General features: G+C 37.9%; 2 protein-coding genes and 2 long non-coding RNA genes across 10 annotated transcripts in view; 1 reads left to right on the forward strand and 3 right to left on the reverse strand.

Moving 5' to 3' along the window:
* Window positions 1–15,372, forward strand: part of LY75 (lymphocyte antigen 75) — a 45,211-nt gene extending 29,839 nt beyond the window's left edge. The window contains exons 24-35 of the mRNA XM_035331185.1: window positions 702–831; window positions 3,334–3,566; window positions 5,403–5,571; window positions 6,700–6,861; window positions 7,786–7,908; window positions 8,317–8,511; window positions 8,899–9,119; window positions 10,107–10,281; window positions 10,756–10,923; window positions 12,175–12,297; window positions 12,764–12,931; window positions 13,733–15,372. Coding sequence (XP_035187076.1) covers window positions 702–831; window positions 3,334–3,566; window positions 5,403–5,571; window positions 6,700–6,861; window positions 7,786–7,908; window positions 8,317–8,511; window positions 8,899–9,119; window positions 10,107–10,281; window positions 10,756–10,923; window positions 12,175–12,297; window positions 12,764–12,931; window positions 13,733–13,917 — 2,052 coding nt within the window. The 3' untranslated portion in view covers window positions 13,918–15,372. The remainder of the gene's footprint in view (window positions 1–701; window positions 832–3,333; window positions 3,567–5,402; window positions 5,572–6,699; window positions 6,862–7,785; window positions 7,909–8,316; window positions 8,512–8,898; window positions 9,120–10,106; window positions 10,282–10,755; window positions 10,924–12,174; window positions 12,298–12,763; window positions 12,932–13,732) is intronic.
* On the reverse strand, window positions 119–13,409 carry LOC118169705. Of its 6 annotated transcripts, none has more exons than XR_004752232.1 (6): window positions 13,273–13,409; window positions 12,490–12,597; window positions 11,069–11,139; window positions 9,615–9,825; window positions 4,392–4,456; window positions 119–226 (listed from the first exon to the last, which is right to left on the reverse strand). It is a non-coding gene; the product is annotated as an uncharacterized LOC118169705 (long non-coding RNA). The 6 variants fall into 6 exon arrangements; XR_004752233.1 differs by lacking the exon at window positions 119–226 and adding an exon at window positions 2,118–3,756; XR_004752234.1 differs by lacking the exons at window positions 119–226; window positions 4,392–4,456 and adding an exon at window positions 4,156–4,342.
* Window positions 14,873–19,974, reverse strand: LOC118169706. The gene is made up of 2 exons (XR_004752235.1): window positions 19,635–19,974; window positions 14,873–15,808 (listed from the first exon to the last, which is right to left on the reverse strand). It is a non-coding gene; the product is annotated as an uncharacterized LOC118169706 (long non-coding RNA).
* Window positions 19,975–20,919: 945 nt separating this feature from the next.
* Window positions 20,920–23,856, reverse strand: part of LOC118169683 (unconventional myosin-X-like) — an 83,287-nt gene continuing 80,350 nt past the window's right edge. For both annotated transcript variants that reach the window (XM_035331182.1, XM_035331183.1), the window contains one exon: window positions 20,920–23,227. In XM_035331182.1, the coding sequence (XP_035187073.1) occupies window positions 23,114–23,227 (114 nt within the window). In that variant the 3' untranslated portion in view covers window positions 20,920–23,113. The remainder of the gene's footprint in view (window positions 23,228–23,856) is intronic.

Genomic DNA, 23,856 nt, shown 5'->3' on the forward strand with positions numbered 1-23,856 from the left:
TAAGTTCTGACACTTGACTATTAAACTTCTCTTGACTATTGAAAAATGAAAGTTGGAATACTGATTGTATCAAAAGAAAAGGGAAAAAAAAAATAATAAAAAAAAAAGGCAGACTAGATCCCTCCAGTGGTGATTTTAATTGGCAGACGAGGTGACTGACAGTAATGGAATTCTGTTTATTTGCACCTTTATTTGTATGATGTCTTCTGAACTGATATATAAAACACTGAAAGGTGAAGGAAAAAAAACAAAACACAAAAAAAGCTATTTAACAACTCTTCTGTAATTGCTATCTGCAATTTAAAGACTACATAAAAACAGTCATCAAAAAGATGCCATCAATAATTATTAGTTCAGTTATACTTAGCATCTGTAAACCATACATCGCGGTATTTAGCATGCTGCTCTACCAAGGTGAAGCATAATAAATATAATGGAATCACACCCACGAACAAGATTTATTTTAAGTGTTAATTTTTTTCATATAATGTTCTTCCCCCGTATTTAGCTTATGAATTCTTTTTGAGTCTAAGCACCTGGTAGTGTTTGGAAAATAGACAAGCTGTATTGCACCACTCCTTTGAAACTTTTTAAACAAGTTCAGACACATCAAGTACTCCTAGCCTCATGTTCTTTCACTTTCTCTACACAAGTATGTTTATACCTTATTTTTGTCTGATAAGTGTATCTATGATTTTCAGCTTTTTGATGAAGAATTTAACAATCAGTGTGGTGTAATCCTCAATGACCCCAAGTCTCAGTATGTTGGAACATGGAATTTCACTGCTTGCGCCGACAGGCATTTCTTGGGTATATGCCAGCGGCCTACAGGTAAATCTGAAGAGTCTAAATAATTTAAATAAATTAGAGCCAGAGTTTGCTGTTAAGATGTGTATGCCAGAAGACCTCTTAATACATGTAAATCATTGCACTTGAAGAGCAAGATTCTTGTAGATACTGAGCAGGTACATTTTGGAAAAGCATAGTGTGAAAAGGCGATGATGTGGGACAAATTTTATCAGCTATTCAGAATTTTCCCTTTTGTTTTTCATAGACCATTTCAGAAGGTATCTGTTTTCCTGAGAGATTCTGACTGCGTGGTTTCACTGGAAACATGCTTCAGCTTATGGGAGCTTTAACATTCTGGGGATGTAGGTGTCATGTACATCAAGGGCTAGCACAAGTGACTCCTTCTTCCCCCTTGGAACTGCGGAAGATAGAAGTCCTGGGGAGGAATCTCACATTATTTTCACCGTACTTAAACATCTCTTGTGCTTTTAGCACTATCAGAATATGAGGTATCATGTGCTCTTGAAGTTGAAATCAGTCTCCCCAGAGCAAACCTTGAGGGCTTACATGAAGAGTGATAATTTGCAGTGATGTGGCTTTCCCTAGCTTCACAGATTTATTGGCATGAGTAGGGTTTCTTAATCTGAACTAAAAATAATATTCCGATACAGCCATGTAGGTTGCTCAGCACAAATTACTGGAACTAGATCAAACAAATATACCTACTCTTGCATTTAATTACTGCTATGGGCTAATATTCAGCATACCCACTTTTGAGTATGTACTTCTATGTAATTAATCCTCTTAAGTAACTAACTTGCTATCTTCTTAGGGAAAAAAAAAGCTGTGTAAAATAAACACCCAAGAAAACATTCACCTTCTTCTTTATCTTCTTTCTCAAATAGGCAAGGCAAGCTTATCCCCCTTATTTAACATAAAAATATTCTTTATTCCAGTGCCAAGTATTTTGGAAATTCCAAGTGTCCAGATCAGAAGTCTAGCTGGAAGAGGTGTAGTCATAAAAAAAAAAATAAATAGATTTTTTATTAATAGAAAGTTGATCTGTATAGATTGGAGTATTATCAGTCTGGGCTAACTAAAATAGTAAGCATTTCCTCCTAGCCAGAACTGTAGAAGATGTAATGAGAAAGGGTTTGGGACTGTCAGAGTATGTGTCCAGGCCACTGGGGATACGGGTTTTAAGGTGATTTGTGTGGAAAGGCATCTCAGAAGGTTGCAGGGATAGCTATGAGACCTGTCCAAGTTGCCTTGAGCTTTATCCTAAGGAAAAAGACAACTCAGATTCCTTAGAAGTCTTGATACGATTGATTTGCACAAGTTCTTGAGACATTCATTGTCAGCAATTACTTCTTTTCTCTCTCAGAAATGAACACTTTCCTTACTAACTTGTTTCCAGTTTGGTACCCCTTGATATGTGGTGACTCTTCTGGTCTGATGGTTCTTTTTTACAAGCTGTATATTAAGAGAAAGCATTTGGCAGCAGACATAAGCAACTTAATTCAAACAGTCCGTTTCAGCCTTGTCACTTTTATGGTCTACTGAAAGCTGGAAATAGTGCGTAAATACCAGATGTATATTATTTTTCTCTGTTCTTGTGTTTTGAAAAATGGCTCTGTCAGCCTACCAATTAGCCATTTTAACATTATTATTTATAGTGTTTTTTCCTCTCTGTGTGCCCTTTTATGCTTCCATGTCAAGTTTCTTCTGCCTTTTTTTGGGGAAAAATATATTTATTTATTATGTATAAATTTGGGGGAGTTACTAGCTTTGCATGCTTTAATTTACCACCCATGGGAACGTTTGCATATTTTATTAACCACAATTGCAACGCATCACTGAGCTGTCTGCCTTCAGAATGATGCTGATAACTGTGGCGAGACTCAGTGCTAAGAACACAAACAGTAAATTACAGCCCTCCCTATTCAACGTGGATTTTCTATAATTAATTAAGTTCATGTGGAAACAGAATCAATTCCCAATATACGTGTGGATGGCAGTAAGGAACCCTGGGACTGTGCCGTACACCGAGATCTGTATAGACAAGTCTTATGGCCCATTGGATTTGCATAAGCGTAAATCCACAGGCTCCACAGAGATAAATGAATAAGTATAGCAGTTGCTATCTTGCAGCAGAGAGCAGTCATTTTTTCCCGCTGCTGTATTTAATTGAGGCTATGGACTATGTTTTTTATTCAATTAATGAAATTTTTAACATTATTTAGCAGTTAAATGAAAATAGCAGGTATAAAAAAATGTGTGAAGCCAAGTTAAAAGAGAGCGATAAAAATAGAGTGGCTGAAAATAGCCCTTCCTGCTTTTTTTGCTTTTATATTTTCTCTGTCTAAAGCATTATAGATATTTATTCCTAACTAAAATCATTAGCATAGTCTACTTCCTAAGAAAGTATTTTTGATATTTTTTCCAGGGGCATACAAACAGGTTTTTTCTGTTTGTTACAGAGAAATTGGGAGTTTAGAATGTATTCCATTGTTTAACCATCTAATAACTGGATTTCTTATTTAGGCATAGGAGCTGCTGATAATCAGACAGAGCAAATCCTTAATGAAACGTTCAGCTATCAAAATGTTCAATACGAAGTAATTCTGAAGAATTTGTCCTGGGATGATGCAATGGCTGCATGCATAAATCGCAAGATGCAGCTGGTTAGCATCACAGATCAGTTCCAGCAGGCTTTTCTCGCTGTTCAGGCTGCCCTTCATAATCACCCACTGTGGATTGGGCTCTTCAGCAGAGATGTAAGTTTTATTTTCCACTCAGACTGTAGCTTAAGGAAATCTTTAGAGTTGTATGAAATAAATTTAAAAATGCAATAACACGTTAATTTCTGGGGTAACCTTGCATTTAGTGATAATCATCCAGAGGGTCTCAAGATTAATGTTCTAAATCTTCTGTTCTCTGAGTTACATAGTCAGTTGTTGGACACCACTGAATAGATTGATGAAGAGGAGACAATTGTTTTAAAAGATTATAGGAAGAAGGGACATATTGTAGGGTAGCATCAACACAGGTCACTATATTACCTTTTGTCTCTTTTGTTAATGAATGACTAATTAATATTATTTTTTAGTATCATCAGTGCTGTTTACAGTACCATTGTAAAAAGTCAACTCAAAATCTGTTTTAAAATGGAAAAACTAGAAGTAGCAAATGAAATCCAGAATGAATAATTGAATACTTCTGGAGATATAATTCTAAAGTTCAACTTAAACTCTGTTGTTACTTCATGTTATTTTTACTTCTGTTTTGAATTTGAGGGAGACATCCCTGAGATGCATTAGTGGGTTTTTTTTTTTTTGTTGTTTTTTTTTTTTCCTTCTGTGGCTGTGTGTGTGTGTGTGTTTGTTTTTAAATCCTCTGGAAAAGTCAGTGCAGGAGGTACTGCTTTACTGTTTTGCCTTTATTAGCCAGAGGACCTCCTGGTGATCTTCAGTGTGGATTGAAAGCACTCTTAGCTGTTAATGAACACGTCTGGGCTTGGCTTGCAGGGCTTATCTTTTTGCTGAACACGAGTCTTGATAATTGCAAGAAAAAAGTTAAAACTGGTTTGAAAAAAGCCTTACCTGCAAAGGTTCATGCTCACTTGGTATCTATGGTGTTACGCTCTTCCTATGTCAGTAATTGGCTACTGAGTATTCAAGGCAAAGCAGGAAACAAAATAGAAATTTCAGTGTATACTTTACGGAGAATATTTTTTAAAAGGAAATAGGCATTTCATCTTAATGAAGATGAAGAGACCAGAACAACCTTTTTTCCCTCCTCTTTTGAATCTTAATCTGTACGTGAAGATCAATCGATTCATTTTGCTGCATGCAGCTCAGACATGCACTAGCTTTTCAATATTGGAACGCTTGGTTGTTCGGGCACAATTAAGAAGTCACATGAAAGGAAATTCTAATGAAATTGATCAACAAAACTTGTTATTCCAATACTGGAATCATACACACAGAAGAAAGATACGAAATACTTTAAATTACAATGAGTCAAGGAGATTTCCTGAGGAAAACTTTAAAATCTAAGATTCTTAAAGGGTACCATGCTTGTTGCATGTGGACTTTTTCTTATTCCTCCTGCATCCTCCAGTGCAGAAGCACATCTTATTTATTAAATTAGTTAAATTCTTGATAAATTACTTTCGACTCTCTGTGGAGAAACTCTGTTTTCAGGTATCAGTTTTCCAAGACCAGGTAATTAGACCTGCCATTGATTTACAAGTGCAAATAATGTAATTTGGACATGTCATTGCCTGGCCTTCCTCCATAAGCATAGAAGTTAAACATAAACATTTGATAATTTGTCATCCACGTCAGCTGTTTCATATTCTTGCAACTGCAAAACTTAAAATAACAAAGCTTGTTATATTGTGAACAGATCAAAATGTAAGAGTAGCAGAACATTTAACAGTTCACACCAGAGAGAGCCACTGTGAATGCCATCTGTTTAGCACTTTCTGGCCAATGTAAATGTGTTATCTTGTTTTCTGTACCTTATATATGCATATTATATATGCATATTATATATATTTTATTTTTATTTACTATATAAGCTGATCCATTTTATTTGCACAATGCTAGGGTGGAAAACATTATGGCTGGTTGGATGGGAAACATGTTAGTTTCAGTCGCTGGTCTGAAGATGATGAAGAAACAAGTGAAGAATGTGTGTTTTTGGATATTGACGGCTTCTGGAAAACTTCTGACTGTTCCTCTGAAAACCGAGGTGTTATTTGCTACTCATCAGAAAGTACGTATGCGAGCAAAATACTTCAAAAAGCTGCATTTTGTTTTATAGTGAAGCATATTTGAAAATTTCAGATTGTAACTTCAAAATTAAAACTTTTTTTTAAATTACATTCCCTCAGACTAGCTTGTTTAAAATAGGGTAGTATGCACCTGTTGATTTTAATCCACAGGCTACATAAAAACAAACTCAGCATAAGTGCTTTGGGGTAGACTATACCCTTTATATTGTCAACTGATTCTACCTTTGTACTGTTACTTTAATACCATTGCATACTAATCTCTCCCACTTGCATGCGGAAGATGACTGAGCTACCTCTGTACTATAAACATCTTAATATTGAGACCTCTTCAGTCATTCAAGTCTAAAAAGGGTAAGAGTACCTGACTGTGGAGGAGAAAGACAGGAGGTAGACACTGAATTGAAAGGTGCAAATTAAAGTCATCTTCAGTTCACATAAACTGTTCTAAATAGACATCTAAATATACATCTATTATAGCAGGACAGCTTTTGGGGGGATGCATATGGAGTATGACGCCTTTCTCAAAGAGAAAAAGATCTAAGATTATCACAGATTTCTTCTCTAAGAGAACATTAATAATAATATTAATAATAATATTTTGGTGAGAAGACACAGTTAAACCATTTTTGTACATACAGAGTCACAGTAAAGTATATACTTAGATAATGACATCTTTAATTAAGTGGTGCTTCCACTCTAATCAACTACAAGAAGAGTTCTTCTCACTTATCAAGTATTAAACAAAGTCATAGAACTAGGATGTATTGCCAGCTATGGAATAGCTAATTTGTTATGGTGATTACCTTCACACAGTAAGAGCTTTTAGTTACTTGTTCATGCTTAGCATTTTTATGTAGCGATTTTATTCTTAAACCTATGCAACCTAACAGTTGTGCAAGCTGTAAGGGTTTGTGTTCTTTTATAATGCTTACTGCTTATTTAGTTACTTTAAAAAAAAAAAAAAACTCACTGTCATGAAGAAATTGAAAACATTAACACATCACACATCCAGAGGGCGACACTTTTATTGATCTTGCTTGTTTTAAAATGCTACCTGAAAATGTACTGTGGTGTGTAAAATCGTTTTAATCATGTCTTTCCTGATTTAGAGAAGAATGAAAAAGAACAAGTTACACAAGTTAAGTGCCCACATAAGATTAAAAATACACCCTGGATATCATTTAGAAACAATTGTTACACTTTTATGATAACAAAAAATAGATGGCAAGAACTGAAGTCTCAAGAAGCTCATCATTTATGCAAGAAAATGAGTAAGTACTTCTTTATATTACTGGTATCTAAGGACGTACCAGCTTGAGGGAGATTAGTTTTAGATCTGAGTCACTGTCTTAAAAAGACAAAGTGAGCCTTTAGGAAGGCTGTGCATTTGGGTATGTGTATTAGTGTTGCACTGCCTGATGCTGTTTGTGCTCGTGCTACTCTGATTAAAAGTGCAAGGCCATGTGTTTGAGAAGGAGATAACTAGGAACAACTGAATTCTGAGACCTCTGAAAAATGGCAAACATATAATTTTTTATTTTAAATATGCAAATTTAAAATGGTTTGGGTAATTGTTATCCCCTTGGCAACATTCTGTTTTTAAAGTCACAAGTACATTTTTTTCCTCCCTTGTTCTGTGGAACAGTGAAGTGAACAAAGTAAACAGGCAGAGAATAGTCCAATTCAGAAAAGCACATGGGCTTTTCCTGTTCATCCTGAACAAAGCATACACTTAAGAACAGCTTCCTTCTTCTATTAAGTAATTCTTTTAGCATTTCAAAGACATGCATCTTTCCATAAACTGATTTTTCATTAATTGATTCAATTCAGTCTCTCTTAATCTGCCTACTAGATAAAAAAGTATTAAGAACATTGTGAAAGATTGCTGATAGCTTTGTGTTCTACACACCCAATTTTTACTAAAAATAATAAAGGGAGGAATAGTAAAGGGAAAATAAAACTTGACAGATGGTAGAAACCATAAAAATCTCTGGAGCTGAGTCTTAGCCACAAAACCGGGGGAAGCACTGTTGATAACATCTTTGAGAATTGTCTTCCCACTATTCATTTGGTTCTTTTGTCTCGCTTTTATGTGTTTTTAACCTATTTGTAGTAGTTAATAATAGTGAAAAATACTTTGTTCTAACTGAAAGGTGAATCTGTAAGAAAGTAATTTTTTTAAAAAATATCAACAGACCCAGAAGCATTTGTTCTGAGTGTTCGAGATGAAGAAGAGAATAACTTTGTTACTGAGCAGCTTCATTCATTCAGTGGTCTGGCTATGTGGGTCTGGCTGGGTGTAATTTATGACGATAGTGGTAAGTTGTCTTTTTTTTTGTAATAACTAGATTGGAGATGGCTTGCAGCATTAAGTGTATGTTTCAGTATATAGCCCAAGTCAAACCAAATACAAACATATAATAATGATTTATATTTGTATTTATCTTCTGGAAGAAAATAGTTATGGACATGGTTTCTGTTTGAGTGATAATTAGATCCAGTATGTTCTGTTTCATCTAGATTTGATTTCCCTGGAAAGCAGGATGTAAGAGGGCCTGGATGAGTAATTCTAACATACTTAGCATTGTATACAGAACTAATTTAGAGTAACTTAGAGCATCGCTGATTTTTTTTCCAAAGTGAATATCTGTTAATGTCATTAAAAGCTAAATGGTATTTGTACTCATAATGACAACATTTTGATAAATATGCAATATTTTCCACAGATAAAGTTCTGAAGTGGTATGATGAAACTCATCTGGCTTACAATAACTGGAGGCTGGGAAGACCTACCATAAAGAAGAACAATTTTTTTGCTGGTGTAAATCTTGATGGTTTCTGGGATATTTATAATTACTCTCAAAGTTGGCATGCTCATCACTATAATGTGTACAGTATTCTTGCCTGTAAAATTGAAAGGGGTAAGTTGTAGAGAAGATTCATGTATAACTTATGGAGTGGTGGATGAGGCTCATAATTCAAGTTCTGGTCCTGCAGCACCTTCTGTACAAGGCTTTGGTTTTGTTCCCACTGAAACACGTGGCACAACTCTCATGGGCTCCTGTTGGTATAGGGTCAGTCTATGCATAACTACTGCACTATTCTGAGCAGACTGAATGTGTTTGCTGTACTCCGTCATTGCCTGTTTGTGATGTTCAAAATAGCAGAAGATTTTACATGACATTAAGCGGCTTGTACTGAAAAAAATTAACTCGTCTTGCATTGTTACAGATTAATTTTAACACTTTCCATATGTTCCTAGTAATATTAATGAAGTGTACAGTTTGTCTTCCTTTTCTTTGAAATAGGACCCCAGCAGCACAAACCTCGACTGCCTGAGTCTATTCCACATGGAAACAGAACATATAGGATCCTTCAGAAAAAATTAACGTGGTATGAGGCACTGAGAGAATGTAAACAAAATAGGAGCGATCTAGCAAGTGTACACAGTGAATCACAACAGTTATTTCTGGAAGATATTGTCAAGCAGGATGGCTATCCTCTGTGGCTTGGGTTGTCAATTCATGATGTAAGTATGTACTGTTAGTAACCTCAGTAAGAGTTTGTAAATAATATTCTGTACATGACATCAAATATTTTCCCACATTTTTCTTCCAGATCCTTAGAAGCTCTATTTCCATGTAACATATGTTAAAGCATATTCAATTTCAATGTATGTAGAGACATTACTACTATTTTTTCTGAATCTCTGAAACTTTAAAATAACACAATCAGACTGACTATAGGACATATGGCTATATGGAGCATGTTTGGTGCAGGTCAGGACTGGTTCTTCAAGGCCGTTCAGGAATTGGCTCTCTAGCAAGTTATGCATCTCTTCTTCCAGAAGGCCAAGCTATAGATCATAGTCCTTTGCTGTCTGCTTGTCCTGGGAGCAAAAGCACATAGTCCCAACCCTGTTTCCCACATTATTCCCCAAATCTGCCTCCAGAACAGGTAGTGGTAGTTTGTTTGGCAGGATAGTTCTCTGCAGAGAGAGCAGAGATGTGTTTTCTATGCTTACCTTTCCTACCTCTGCCCCTCCTTTGATCGTGAATGGGTCCCCCACTTCTCACAACTGTCTCTTCATCGTCAAGAGTTTCCATTGCTGTATCTGCAGTTTGAGCTGACACTGCAACCCATTGCTGAGCCTGGCCTGCTTTATGCACTGCAGCCATCCCAGCAGTTCAGCAGTTTGCAACATGTCTACTAATCTCCACAGAAAGGAAGACAGACTGCTTAAATGGAACAACAGGATTACATTAAGTAAAACGTTCCCTGTAGAATATTACAAGGCACACTGCAGGTTTACACTTAGGTCCTATGGTTTCTCAGTTTGCACAAACAGGTAGGATTCCTATGTTAAGAAATGCTTGGATTGAGAGAATGAGGTACCTGAATTTTAATTTATTACTCATCAAGTGATAAGTATTGCTACATGACTTATTAATGACTGACAAGATTTAAACCAGTCATGTACTGCAGCTTAAAAATGTGGTTTTCTTTCTTTAATTAGGGAAGCAAAGCTAATTTTGAATGGTCAGATGGAACTGACTTTGACTACTATCCATGGGAATTAGAAAACTCAAATACTACTGAGAACTGTGTTCTGTTGGATACTAAAGGATCTTGGAACCGTACAAAATGTACAAACGTTGCTGAAGGTGCTATTTGCTATAGTCCTCCAAACAGTAAGTATTACTTTTCAACACTATGTAGTTTTCTTCTGTGTTCTATTTTCACATGTTTTATTTAGAACTAGATACAAAGGCTGAAAGACCATGTGTTTTTTTTTTAAGTCTCTCTGTTGGAGACTCATTCCCTCTGTTCTAGAGGTGAAAATCTAAAATAATTCTTGTCTTCTCTTGGTCACCTCTAACACTTACACATATGTCAATCTTTTTCTTAATCAAATCTATATCAAACATAAACCAAACTTCAAAACTTCTAGGGAGAAGAAAAGGAAAAAAAGGTTCCCAAGTCTTTGGGACTTGTAGAATTATTTAAAATGGACATAAGACAAGACATGAAGAAGGAATATATACCTATTGAATAATGGATGTTGGTAGGAGAGGTAGTCCTTGTTAATACTTTAATGTTACTACAACAGAGAAACCGCACAAACTCCTGCAGTAGAAATAACATTGTTATCTTTATCTTTCCAGAGAGACAATTACAGCAAAAGCAAGTGAGCCAAGCCCCAGGATGCCCACAGATTAGTGGAACACTACAGTGGATACAGTATAAGGATCACTGTTATGCATTTGACATGGCGTTCTACAATTTTTCAGTATATAATGTGGAAGATGCTAAGAAAGTCTGCCAGAAACTGAGTACGTTTAGACTCTTTATCACATTACAATATGTAATTAGTCTATTATACCAAAAGAATTAAAAACAAGAATGAAAGCCATACACTGGCTATGCTTCAGCTTTTCAGCTATTCTTTAATTTAGGAAAACTAATAGGTAGCTTTACCTTTGAACATGCAATTAAGGTCCTTGATAAAACTCTGCAGTGTGCTGACAATTTGGTTGGCACGTGGATATCTGCAAAGGAAATGCAGATAATAATTCATAGAGGATTCAGAAATTTAAGGTTTACAATTTGGAAGAAAATGATTTAATTTTATACAAATAACTTTTTTTTAGAAATAAAGTTAGTGCTTTTAGCAGTGCTTTCTTACACATTATATGCTTTCATTAGTTGCCTGCAGAGATACCACTATCAAATAGTCCAAAGATTATAAAGATATATAGATATTATGCAGATATTATACATTATAGATATTACTAAAAACATACTATTTTTCTGTCAAAGGAATCTCTCTCCTATTTGATAAGCTATGTGGAGAACGTATCGCAAAAGATAATGTTAAGCAGCCTCATGTACAGAATCTTTGTTCACCTTAGTTTAGAAGGTAGTGACTGTCATAATTTTTGTAATCACGTGATATAAAGTTAAAGTCACTATGTAGGAGGAAGAAGAAAAGGTGCAAACAGACCCAGTTCTGGACTCACCATTCTATTCAGACTGCCCTGGTGGCTGAAAGAGAAAATAATCTTTCTCTAAATTAAGCTTCTGGCTCATATTTGCATATAGTGGTAAAGAATTGGTACACTGAGTCTTGACTTCAGTGTGTACACTTTCCTTCCTCTTACTCCTTAATTTCTTTAACACTGTATATAAAAAAAATGCGGTACAATTGATTTAGAGAAGAAGGTGATTCAGCAAAATGCTGAGCCTTTTAAAAAAAGGGATTATCACTTGAACAAGACTAGAAATTCTGAATCAGTGACGTACCTTTTGATATCTTCCATGTAAGTTCACAGCTGCAGTAAGTTTACTCCATTTTATTTCATGTGACCTGCTTGAATAACCAGTCATCTGAAGCTACCTAGTATAACATTACACTGTATTTCAGGGTGTGCAGGGTTTGTCTTTCTTTTACAGGTTACTTCAACTAACTGTAGTAGCAATCATCAATTTTTTCTTGTTGTAATTGTTCCCACAGAAAGCTTAACGTATGAGTACAATTTAAATTTCTGAAGCTACAACTCTGACCATTTTCTTCTTCCCCTTAGATCCTTCAGCAACACTTCTGACCATAGGAGATGCCGAAGAAAATGCATTTGTGAGCACACACATAAAGGAGAATGATCTCATCACCAAGAAAGTATGGCTTGGACTGACTCAGAGCTCTAAGGGTAAGAAGCAGCAACCATGTATGAACTTGAGTGTTTCATATGGTAAATAAAAATACATAAATCCTCAAATAAGAATACAGCTTTGTATTATTGGTTGCCTACACTAACTCCTGTCTGAGGTTGGCATCCCTCACTTAGCAGGACAGAGCCCTTTATACTTCATCATGTGTTAAGTCCCTTCCCAATGCTCACCTGAGATAATCAGGAATCAGTGAAGTTCATTTTCTCCAACACTTTCATTGATGCTTGATGGTGCTGTCACTTCCATCCAAATGCATCAGGCCTGGAGAAGAGGTGTGGCTAAAAGTGATGTGCTCATATTTATTGCTTTAAATGTACAGAATAGGTATTATCAACTCTGATTCTTTTAGCAGTGTAAAGTAATAGTTCAATAGCTCGTGAGCTACATTCATTGTAGTATTAGAGAATATTTTGGTGACCTAACTAAGCAAATTTTTCTCAACAGATCAGTCCCTGTATTGGCTCGATGGCTCATCAGTTAATTACGCCAACTGGGAAAACAAAAGCACAGAACTCAATGAAAAATGCAGTGTTATCCTGTCCACAACTGGCGCATGGTCCAAAGTTGACTGCAGTCGTAGTCAAAGCAGAGTGGTTTGTAAAGCTCCTTTAGGTATGGAAAAATGGATTTTAGCAGAGACTTAACACTGTAGTGACTATATTCAGGATTTTCTTTTTGTGGTGGGGAAGGTCTCTTAAAGTAAAAAATAAAAAGTAGTGCAATCCTCAAAAGAACCTATCAAGTAGCTCTGCCTTAAGCAAGAGCCTTCTTTGACTGTTCTGCCATAAAATTACATTCAGCTAAGACAGTACACTGATGAGAAACAAAGGACAAATTCTTTAGAAATTTACTTCTCCCAGCTCCCACTGTCTGCTTATAATAGGGTAAGGGAGAGAATTGAAATTCACACTTAAAAGACACCGTAGTGCAGTTGCTGTGTTTTTAGTTCTTACCAGAGGGTGTCTTTCATGGGTGAGTCCATACAGGTAGGTATAGAAAGACTTCTCCTTGTAAGAGGACCCGAGTAAACAGGTACTGCAGATTGTTTTCGGTCTGGAGGAAGATTCTGAAAACGGTCACACAGTTCCACAAAAAAACAACAACAACAACAACACAAGCCTCATGTTAATTCCTCATATTCTGCTTTGTCCAGAAAAGGAAGCAGTCACTTGAGCTTTAAGCAGATTAATCACAATAAACAATTAAATACTGATTCATATGAGAACCTAAATTCCAGTTGATAAGGTGAAGTCTGTTAAGATGTTGAAAGAGTTTGCCTTTACTCCAGCTAAATGACTCCTACATAAATGCAAACAGTATTAGTGTATAGCTACCTAAGCACCAACCCCATGAAAGTAATGTTCTTACCAAAACTCTTTAAATAACAACAATTTTTGTTTTGTTCTGTTACAGGTTCTAATCATACTGGAGTGGCTGTAGCATTTGCCCTGTTAATTATCCTAGTCTTCGCTGTCGGATTAGTGTGGTTTCTCTATAAAAAGAAGCGACTTCATTGGAGTGCTTTCTCTTCAGTACGTTACCAAAGAGGGATGAATGATGATGAAACTGATGATGTGTTCACAAAAGATAGCTATTGAGAACCTGTTCCTTCCAGGCAATTCAGCATGAACTTCACTGTGTGAAGCCACAAGGAATGAACTACTTGATGTTTTGTTACTTCTTTTTGAAAAAGTAATAAGGCTATTAATGGGGGCTAAATTTCGTTCTTTTATACAAGCGTGCAATTTTTCTTCAAGCCCATTTACATTTGGCCTCAGTTGTTTAAGGTACAAAGTTTCTGGAGTTCTGTAATATATTTTAGAGTATTATTTTCCTTCTCTTTACTGGAAAATGTTTTTAATGAAATAATTTGTGCCAATAGTACTTACGCAACATCACCATATTGAATGCATGTAAAATTGCTACAGCAATTCTGTCACTTTTGTACAATTTTCACTCAATATCTTCAGGCCAAATGATGTAACATTTTGATAGCTAGCACTGGATTTACCCTGTAGCAGCTAGCACAAAGACTATAACGAGGAGACAAGCCATTTTTGTGTAGCAACCTTTCTAGAAAGCTATTACAAATTTTGATACAGTAGGGGAGAAAGGAATTATAAGACAACTAAGCATTCTTTCCCATCCAACTAGACTTTAAAATTTCTTGTTGTAGTGGAGGAAGATCATACTGTTACTTTTTCCCCTCAAAGTCATGAAAAAAGCCATGTTATAATGGTGATAAGAATCTTAAAATGCAGAATGCACACTTTGAACAAAGAATTATAGGGAATACCCTGCACTAAAGCCATGCTTTCTAGGAGCAAATTAAATACATGTAGAATATTTTAAGTCTGAGACTGGCAAGCTGGCAAATAACTAATCTTATCCCCCAAAGGTAGCAAGACTAGCAAAACTACCCACTAAGGGCTAACTGCAAGCACAAGCAAAACTCAAGACATAATAAAAGCCTTAGCCTTATAAAAGCAAAGTCATGAATGTTGTGTTTTATCCTGTGACGTAACTGTTAAGTAAATTATTCAGTTTCTTTTCACTACTTCTTTCACAAAGTTTTAAAAGCACAAATAGCAGAAACGTTTACATTGAAAATCAGTATCTAGACCTAAACATTAATTAAGACAAACATTGAGAAAACCTTACCTAGAGTAGTATTTAGAGGAAGATCTATCACACTCTAGCTTGTCTTCAAACTACTCTGAAATTAGACCTGAGTGATTTTCTTGTGGATAAAACAGGGAAAAGACCTCCATTTTATGATCTCTTGCACTGTGACACCTGAGGACAGGAGTTTGCAGTGATGGTGTTCCATGTTCTGTAAAGAGATGCTCCTGACATTGTACCTCCAGTAATGCTCTTGTTTATACTAGGGTTAAATGCTTAACTATATAAGGTGAAATATCTGTTGTCTGTCCAAAAAATAAGATAAAGATATAAGGAAGGAGTGAGAAAGAATGTATGGTAAATTAAGATGCGTATGTAAATGCTAAAAATACTTGAGTATTTTACATAAAACTTAAAACTTGATTTTTGTATGGAATGTGTCACTGTGGCCTTTTCTATGCACTCCGAAGAAAGTTCTAAAGGGAAAAAGGGAAGACAGCATTGCAAATGTTATTCTCATGATTTGACTTTCAAAAGTCGTTAGACTTCTTAAATGTGCAGTACGAAAGTCAGAACAGACACAATTACTTTTATGAAGGAGTATGTGCAAAAGACCAAATCCATTCCCCATCTAGTGATGGTGTGGTATGGTAAATAGGAATACAGTTGGTCTGACATGCTGAAAAAGCGTACTACTGATTTCTCTAAAGCAACATTGCAAGGTCATAACATTCAGCTGCGTTTTTCCCTGCGGTTTACTTACGTTGACAGCACTTTTCTTTGTTCCTGTTTGCACTATTTTGATAAGCAGGTGTTTATCATCTGTACTGAGAAACAGAGAACTTTCTGTAGATATCACTTTAGAGCCTGTTAAAATAGCAGAGTGAAGGGGCATAGTAAAGGAAACATTGTTTTAGTTTGCTGATGAAGAAATAAGCACTTTCATTGTTTATTTGGTACTTAGGCACAATTGTGAACGTTTTCTTTCTTCTTTCTTGATGCTAGTTACTATGTAATGAAAATAATCCCCACCTCCCTTCTTAAGCCTCCTTGGTTCCAGAAGTGTGAAACATAACAAACCCTGGTGCCTGTCACCTTGTTTTAGCTTATAAGCATAAATGTTTTGCCAGACAATTTCTAAGTTAACAAACTTTAAAAGTGGTGTTTTATTGTCCTTTTCTAACTACAATAATAATTGGGGAAAAACTATTTACAAATTCCTGGTTTTAGATTTGCTAGTTTTATAGGTGTTTATACTTTGAAATTTTTTAAGTGTGAGTCTGAAATTGGAATTAGTGATAAAATCCTAATTACCCAACAAATGACTATATCCTTTTTATAATAAAACCAAATATTTGTATATTTTATTCTTATGAATGATGTAAATAATTTTGCAAGGCCCCTTTTCTCATGTTTGTTTTATCATACCCAAGTTGTCTAATCACTGGTGATTCTTATTTGAACAAGCACAACTGCCTTTGTGCAGATGAATAACCCACTTTATCTGAAATATATAGGAAAATTATTTAGCAGTATTGTTACTGAAAGAATAAAGTTAAATAAAACACCAAACTGCTTACACTGCTTTTATTTCCATGGAAGCAGTTATCAGAGCTAATGTACAGCTCATTAATCACCGCATAAAAAAGCACATAGCACAGGGGCTGTGATCACAATTAGAACAGCTAAGTTTTACACAGATAAGGTTTGCCCAGAAAGGGAACATTCCTCTGTGCCTTTGTTTTTAAATCAAGGTATAGCTCAGTAGATTCACTAGATGAGACAGCTTAACCTTCTTTGAGAAGCTTAGCTCTAATGCAGTTTATAATGGCTCCTAACATAATGCCTCGTAAAATGGAGGCAACATTAAAATACTTCCAGCCTTGTCACGTTTGCAACTTAAGCATGAGCTGTGTTCATTTTAAGTATCACCTGAAACTCTGAATTCCAGACCCCTAAAATCCGTAACACCTGGTCAGAGGGCAGTGTTACTAGCTACAGGTAGTGCCTTGCTGGGAGAAACATCCTATTATACAGGACTATGACCATGGTCATCTGCATCAAAAGAATTAATGTAAAAACTGAAGACAAAGGACGAGCAGGGAAACAAACACAAAAACAAAGTACGTTCCCCAGGTCACACAGCAGTGGAACTGGGAAGACATCTTAAAACTCCTCCATCTTAAAGCACAGACTGTCTGCTGGACTGCAGTAGCTCAGCACAAAAGCTGTACAGCTTCAGCTAAACGCACAAAGGTTTTTGCGCACCTACGACCTGACGTGTGCATCACAGTCCTGCTACAACAGAAGACCTTACTCATGTGGAAAGACCCATAGCAAATGGAGCAGCACCTTTGGTTACTCTTCCTGATTTTTGCCCAGTCTCTGAAACATCTCTCACCAAATCCTCTGTCACAGAAAGGTTAAACTACATCTGACACTAGACCATCCATCACTTTCATTTTAACACAGTTTCTGCATCAGTAACATAGCTGATACAGGTATCAACCACAAATGTTTATGCATGAACACTGGGTCTGATGCATTTATTGCATTTTCTATCATTTTTTCCTTTTTATTTTTTTAAACCAAACATACCATCTGCTCATTGCTCTGGACATATGCTACACATCCAAACATTTTTGAATGGCGGAAATAAATTGCATGGCCTCTCAGTGATATCTATACACACACACATATATATTTGGTGGTTGCAAATAAAGACCACATTTACAATTTGTATCACTGAAAGTCAGAATTACAGTTTGGACGCTTTATGCATGTGTTGTTGCTCCGTGTATGGAGCACAGCGTAACCCCCACGTTCATAAAAGTTTGTCTAATTCATAGAATCATAGACTGGTTTGGGTTGGAAGGGACCTTAAAGATCACCCAACTCCAACCCCCCTGCCCACCCACTAGATCAGGTTGCTCAGGGCATCGTCCAACCCAGTCTTGAACACCTTCAGGGATGGGGCATCCACAGCCTCTGTGGGCAACCTGTTCCAGTGCCTCACCACTCTGAGTGAAGAATTTCCTCCCAATGTCTCATCTAAATCTCTCCTCTTTTAGTTTAAAAGCATTCCCCTTGGTCCTGTCATTATCTGACTGAGCAAAGAATTGCTCTCTATCTTTTTAAAGTCCCCTTTAAGTACTTAAAAGCCACAATTCATTCTGTTGTCCAGAAAACGTAAAATTCTTATTGACCTAATTATTTAATGGACTTTGATAGAGAACTATAAGCAAAATTAAAGAACTAAGCTTAGGAAAAGTAGGCCATCAGGTACTAGAAAGAAAAATTCAGTTGTGACTGTAATGGACTTCTCCCATTCAGTTCTGAAGAGTTTTAAAACTGGCAATTGACAAAGCACTACAAAAGGTAATTTCACTATCGATATGAAATTAACTTGCAAATGCTGCATAGCATTAATGCCATTACCTTGTTTTTATCCCTTTATCATATTTTCACATTGAAAATGCCAATGCCCACTATTGTAATACCTGCCAGTAACTAAGCTTTATGACAGAACTTGGGAGGAAGGGGGTTAGGGAATGGGGAAATACCAGATGAGGTATTTCTTGTGATTACACGGTAATACAAAACAGACTGCAAGTCCTGGATTTCTATTTGCAGTACAGAAAGGAATACAATCAGAACAACGGCTGCTTGGTAGCATTGCTCCTTTTCAGCATAAATATAATAATTTTCTCTACAGTAAGTTTTAAGAAAGTAGCATTTCAGTGATAGAAAATAATTATTCCCAAATGTGCTTTCTTCATTATGTTGGCCCCTAAAGGTGCACATTTTTTTGTGAGAGCAAACAAGAACAAAGATCTTTTCCTACATGCTATATCTCAGGGCACTTGTGTTGATACTAAGAGAGTTCTTTCTACCCCTGCTTTCTCTTCCCTTTTCATATGTCCTTTGTCATTGCTCCCCTTTAAAAGGCAATATAGAATGGACACTTAAGCAAAAATGCAACACTTCTTACACTCTGTAAAACCTAGAAAGCCTTGTATGCCTATTCAAATTAACCTTACAAAGCCATTGATTCAGGTGAAATCACAAATATGCCTGCAAAGGTGCATGGCTGAATGGCATCCTTGTTAGCAACTGCACTGCCTGCTCCTTCATTGGCCTTTATTTTCCCCAAGCATGGTTTGGGTATTGGGGCACTCTTTGGCAAGGGAGAGTGTAAATTACACGTACAGAGGTAACACATGGGCACATTTACCCAGGACCTCGATCAGGAGCTAGTTTGAGGAAAAGGGCTGGGCTCCTGAAGTTTCTGCTGTGCCTTATCTCCTGCAGCTGCTGTTGTGCTTTGCACCTTTTCTGTTCTGTACCTGTCACCATCCCTCACAGGTTTTGCCCATCCACCTCGCACAGCGCTCTAGAGCCTCTGCCTCACCCTGCCCTGCCCCCCTTTCGTCTAGCCCTCCTCCCACCGACACCCGTTGTTCTGCCCCGCTCAGGCACGCTACAGGCCGAACGGGGGCACCTCACCGGGCCTGTCCTCCGGATTTGTGACTTACCACCTGCAGGCACCCTAAGTACAAGTACTTATAGTTCTACTTAAGCTGTGGTGTGGGGTTCACGTGTAAACACCAGCACTGCCAGGTGTAAAACCTCAGACTTATTCGACAAACGCTTTTTGGGCACCACTGGCAAACGCACCACCAGATAAACTCACCACCAGGCACAGGAGCCTGCCGGCGCGCACCAGCTGCCGGGGAAGGAGACCAGCAAGCACCACCCGCAGCCGCTAGCCTGAGAGGCGCAGGACAAGCACCTCCCGCAGCCCCACCGCGGGGTGCCGGGACACGGAACACGAACACAGCCCGGGGGCTGCGGCATTTCCCCGGGCGCCGCCTCGGCCGAGGGACGGCCCCTGGGCGGGCCGCTGAGGCGGCGCCCAAAATGGCGGCTGAGCGCCGCGCACGCGCAGTGAGCGCCCAGGGCCTGCCTGGCTGAGGGGCGGCATGGCGGGCGTGGGGCTGCTGGAAGGGGTTGTAGCGTGTGTGGGGTGTTCAGGGGAGGGTTAAGAGGTCCGTAGGTCCGTGTTCGGTTCAGGCACTGCCCCCAAACCCACCCAAGTTAAGGGGAACTGCCTGCTTTTGGGGCTTCCTAAGCAGAAAGGAAGGAGAGACCAAGTGGTTGTGCAATTAAAGGCAGGAATGTGCAACAGCTGAGGAAAGAAAAGCAACTGCTGAAGTAAACAGAGGCAGTTCCTATCTAAAGCAAGGAACTGTGAAGACTGCAGAAGGTACTAAACATGATGAAACTGAGAATCTGTGAACAGTTGGTGGTGAAATTCACAGAATCATAGAATCATTAAGGTTGGAAAAAACCTCCAAGATCATCTGGTCCAACCATCACTCTACTACCAATGTCACCCCCTAAACAATGTCCCTACGCACCAGGTCCAGCCTTTCCTTGAACATCCCCAGGGACGGTGACTCCACCATCTCCCTGGACAACCCATTCCGATGCCTGACTACACTTCCTGAGAAATGTCACCTAATTTCCAACCTAAACCTTCCGTTGCATAGACTAATCTCCAGGGTCCCAGAGGACTCTCAGAGCATCTGACTAAGGGGTCTGACTAATCTGACTATAGTGGCACCTTAATGGGGACTGCGCATCACTGTATTGTTTCCATACCTGTGGATGTGTTGAAGGAGCTGTTGTCTGCTAGAGGATCGTCCGTGTGTATTGCTGATGATCAGCTGTTCCTATGCAGATTTACCGCTTCAGTGATGTGCTCTTGGATGAGCACCAGCCCCTGAGTCAGCAGCAGAACCTGGAAACAAACTTCACACCTTGTAGTGGCGAATTGCTTTCTGTTATTTGCCACAGAGGCAAATTTCCCTCCCGAGAGAGGGGCTGTTGTCCACTCATGCCGTTGATACCTCCTTTCTGAGTATTAGATCACTGAGTAAACACCTTAACATGAGCACGCAATGTCTGAGAGTGAATACAGCCTGTGCAATCCAATAATTTATTAAACTTTCATCTTGTAAAGCCAGTTACAAATTAAAAAAGACAGCAGAAGGAATTCTGTAATAGAAATGAGCAAAATTACAACAAATACTAACGGGAGTTACATTCCCAAGTGGGTTCAAGCTGCCTGCAGCAACCCAAGAGCCAGAACAGAAATAGTGCAGAGTTAGGACAGGGATAATCAAGGCTATTCTGATACATAAACAGATCTAGTCAGTGTATGGACCAATACAAAGTGTTACTTTTCAGGTTGCCTCTGCATTCCTGTTCACTCTCACTTGTGACCTGGCCATCTTTTTATCCTTTGAGATAAAAAGTGGATGTTTGTACGATCCTTCAGTAAAGCTATTTAAGGCAAAACTCCAGTTGAAAATACAACATACAGTAGTGGCTATCCTCTTAGGCTGGATGTGTGGCAGGTGGACAGGTTGTTTGCACATGCTGCAGTGTATTGTAAGTGAGAGAAAAGCACTGTGTTTTTTCTTGCATTGTCAGCCTCAGAACTGTAGTGTTACACATGACAGTATTAGTGAAATGGCATAACTTGAAGATTAATTTAAACTGAACCTGTTGCATACTGACTCCTAGTTTTCTTTTCTATGAAATTTGTTTTTTATAGCTAACAGGCCTTAAGCTGCCACTTCTTCAGAAATACAAACATCTCATTTTAAACAAACCTGCAACAGGGTCCACATCACACACACAGCTCTACAGTTTCATTAGGAAACTGAATGGGCCTTTACATTTCGGGACCCCAAGACTTGACAAGGGTTGTAGAAAATGACGGCCTAGCCACCAGGTTTCTCGATTGCCAATGCAACCCATTTGTGATGCGACTAACAATACCAAATACTGTTTTAAACAATGAAATCAGGAGACTGAAGATGACTGTCATCTTTCACTGAGAAGGAAAAACAACGCTTCTTCAAATTGCAAATGGCTATAAAAACCTCCAAGAAGCATTTTTTTTTAAATATCTATATATTTGCTGATGTCTAGGGACCTAGGAGAGACTGGAAGGGGATATGGAGATTCAGTGATGGGAGCAGTTCCAATTAGAACTCAGCAGAGAATGAAGGACTTGGCATCTGCTTACAGTAGTACAAAGGAATTGAATTATTGCCTATAAGAATTTATCTAGGCATCTCTTCACTCAGTATGAAACTGTTCATTTAAAGCTAAAGTTCAGGCGTTCCAGTCATCCTAAAATCCCATCCAGAGAAATAAGGAACTTAATGCAGGTAGGCTGCTGGCCATAAAACTCTCTGACCTCCATTTGAAACCTGGAATTTGTGAGGAACAGCTTTTCTGGTAATGCAACTAAATCAATTTTGTATTCTGGGCTGTACCAGGGAAAAGGCAACCATTAATTTTTAGGTAACAGGTGCTACTTGGAATTACCAAAATGGTACCCGATTATATATTTCAGTGGTACTATTCCCCAGGATTTTCTTCTGTGTTTGAGTATTTAGAATTTTTATTAAAGTGCCATTTTTTACAGTCATGTACCTGTGAACTTCTGTTAGAAGGTAACAAGTCCCCTCAGGTGTTTTTGTTTGTTTGTTTAACGGTCTCTCATGTAGAGTTTGACCTCTTAATTGGACTGTTTGGCTTCAATTACAAAAAGACATTTACTTTTAAGACCAGATGAGATCATTAGTATATCCTGAAGAAAAAACTCCAGAGTGACTTATTTCGGAGCTGCCTACAAAATAAATAAGAAACAAATACTCTCTTAGCAGACTGTGCTGTGATCCCGATCCCAGATGTTTGCATGTTGGGAATTCATAAGGAAGCTTAACGCTGCCTCCTGTAGTGCAGATTCTTGTGATATTTTCTGCCAGTATGACAGGTAATTGTGAAAGCAGCAGAGGGGACAGGCAGAAGGAGGATGCTTCTGACTTTGCTTCTTTAAGGTACATTGTTCATCAGACAAGCAAGGGAAAACAAGTTTTGGGCTGTTAATATTTAACAACAACAACAGTTGTTACTGTTTAATGTCTTTGGGCAGAGGTGCAAATCCTATGGTACTGCAGATGCCACTTCAGCTCTTAAATACAGTAGTCAGTCAAGTGGAGTTCTTAAAAACATCTTTGCTACACTTGTGCTGGCAAGTTGCAAATACCAATCATTAAACAACTGCTTCTCTCCCATGGCAGTTCGTTCATATCACCTAGTCCAGACGCTGGCGTGACTGTCCACACTGGTGGCTGATTTGACGCTGCAGCGTTTCTTCACTATCATGTTGATGTATGCCTTCATGATCTTTATTATCTCACCCACCTAGAAAAAGAACACAATATTGGGATAAGCACATCAAAAACTTTATTCTGTTGATGTATACCAGACATTTTGCAGAAAAAGTTACCCCTTGTCCAAACTCACGGCACTGTAAATTTTGCATGTAATGTTAATGTCAACATGACGGTAAGGATTAACATGAAGGAGCTGGAGTCATTACCTCTGTACACAGAAAAGATATAGGAAATGAAAGCAAGGTCAGTAACAGGTATGCAATGGCTTCTTTACAAATAAACGTTAAAAAGAATGTGATTTTTCAATATGGAAAAAAACTGACAGAAGGATATGACAGAACTCCATAACATCCTGGGCTGCCTGGGAAAGACAAATTGAGAATGACTTGTTCTAGTCTTTCCCAACACAAGAATGGGAAGATACCAAATGAAATACAGTGTCAGACTAACTGGGGAGAGTATTTTTTTACCCATAAACGGCAGAATTCATTGTCATATTTGCAAGCATTTTTGAAACATATATATGTCTCTCTAGATTACTCTAGCATGTTCTTTATTGTGCACACTGTGCATTAAAAGACCTAAGTTTCCTCTGAGGTACGTTCAGGATAGAGTTAATACAGCAGTTAGGACTGTGATTCTCGGGGGGAGAGAGCT

Source organism: Oxyura jamaicensis, chromosome 7 (assembly GCF_011077185.1).
Source record: "Oxyura jamaicensis isolate SHBP4307 breed ruddy duck chromosome 7, BPBGC_Ojam_1.0, whole genome shotgun sequence".
Taxonomy (NCBI): Eukaryota; Metazoa; Chordata; class Aves; order Anseriformes; family Anatidae; genus Oxyura; species Oxyura jamaicensis.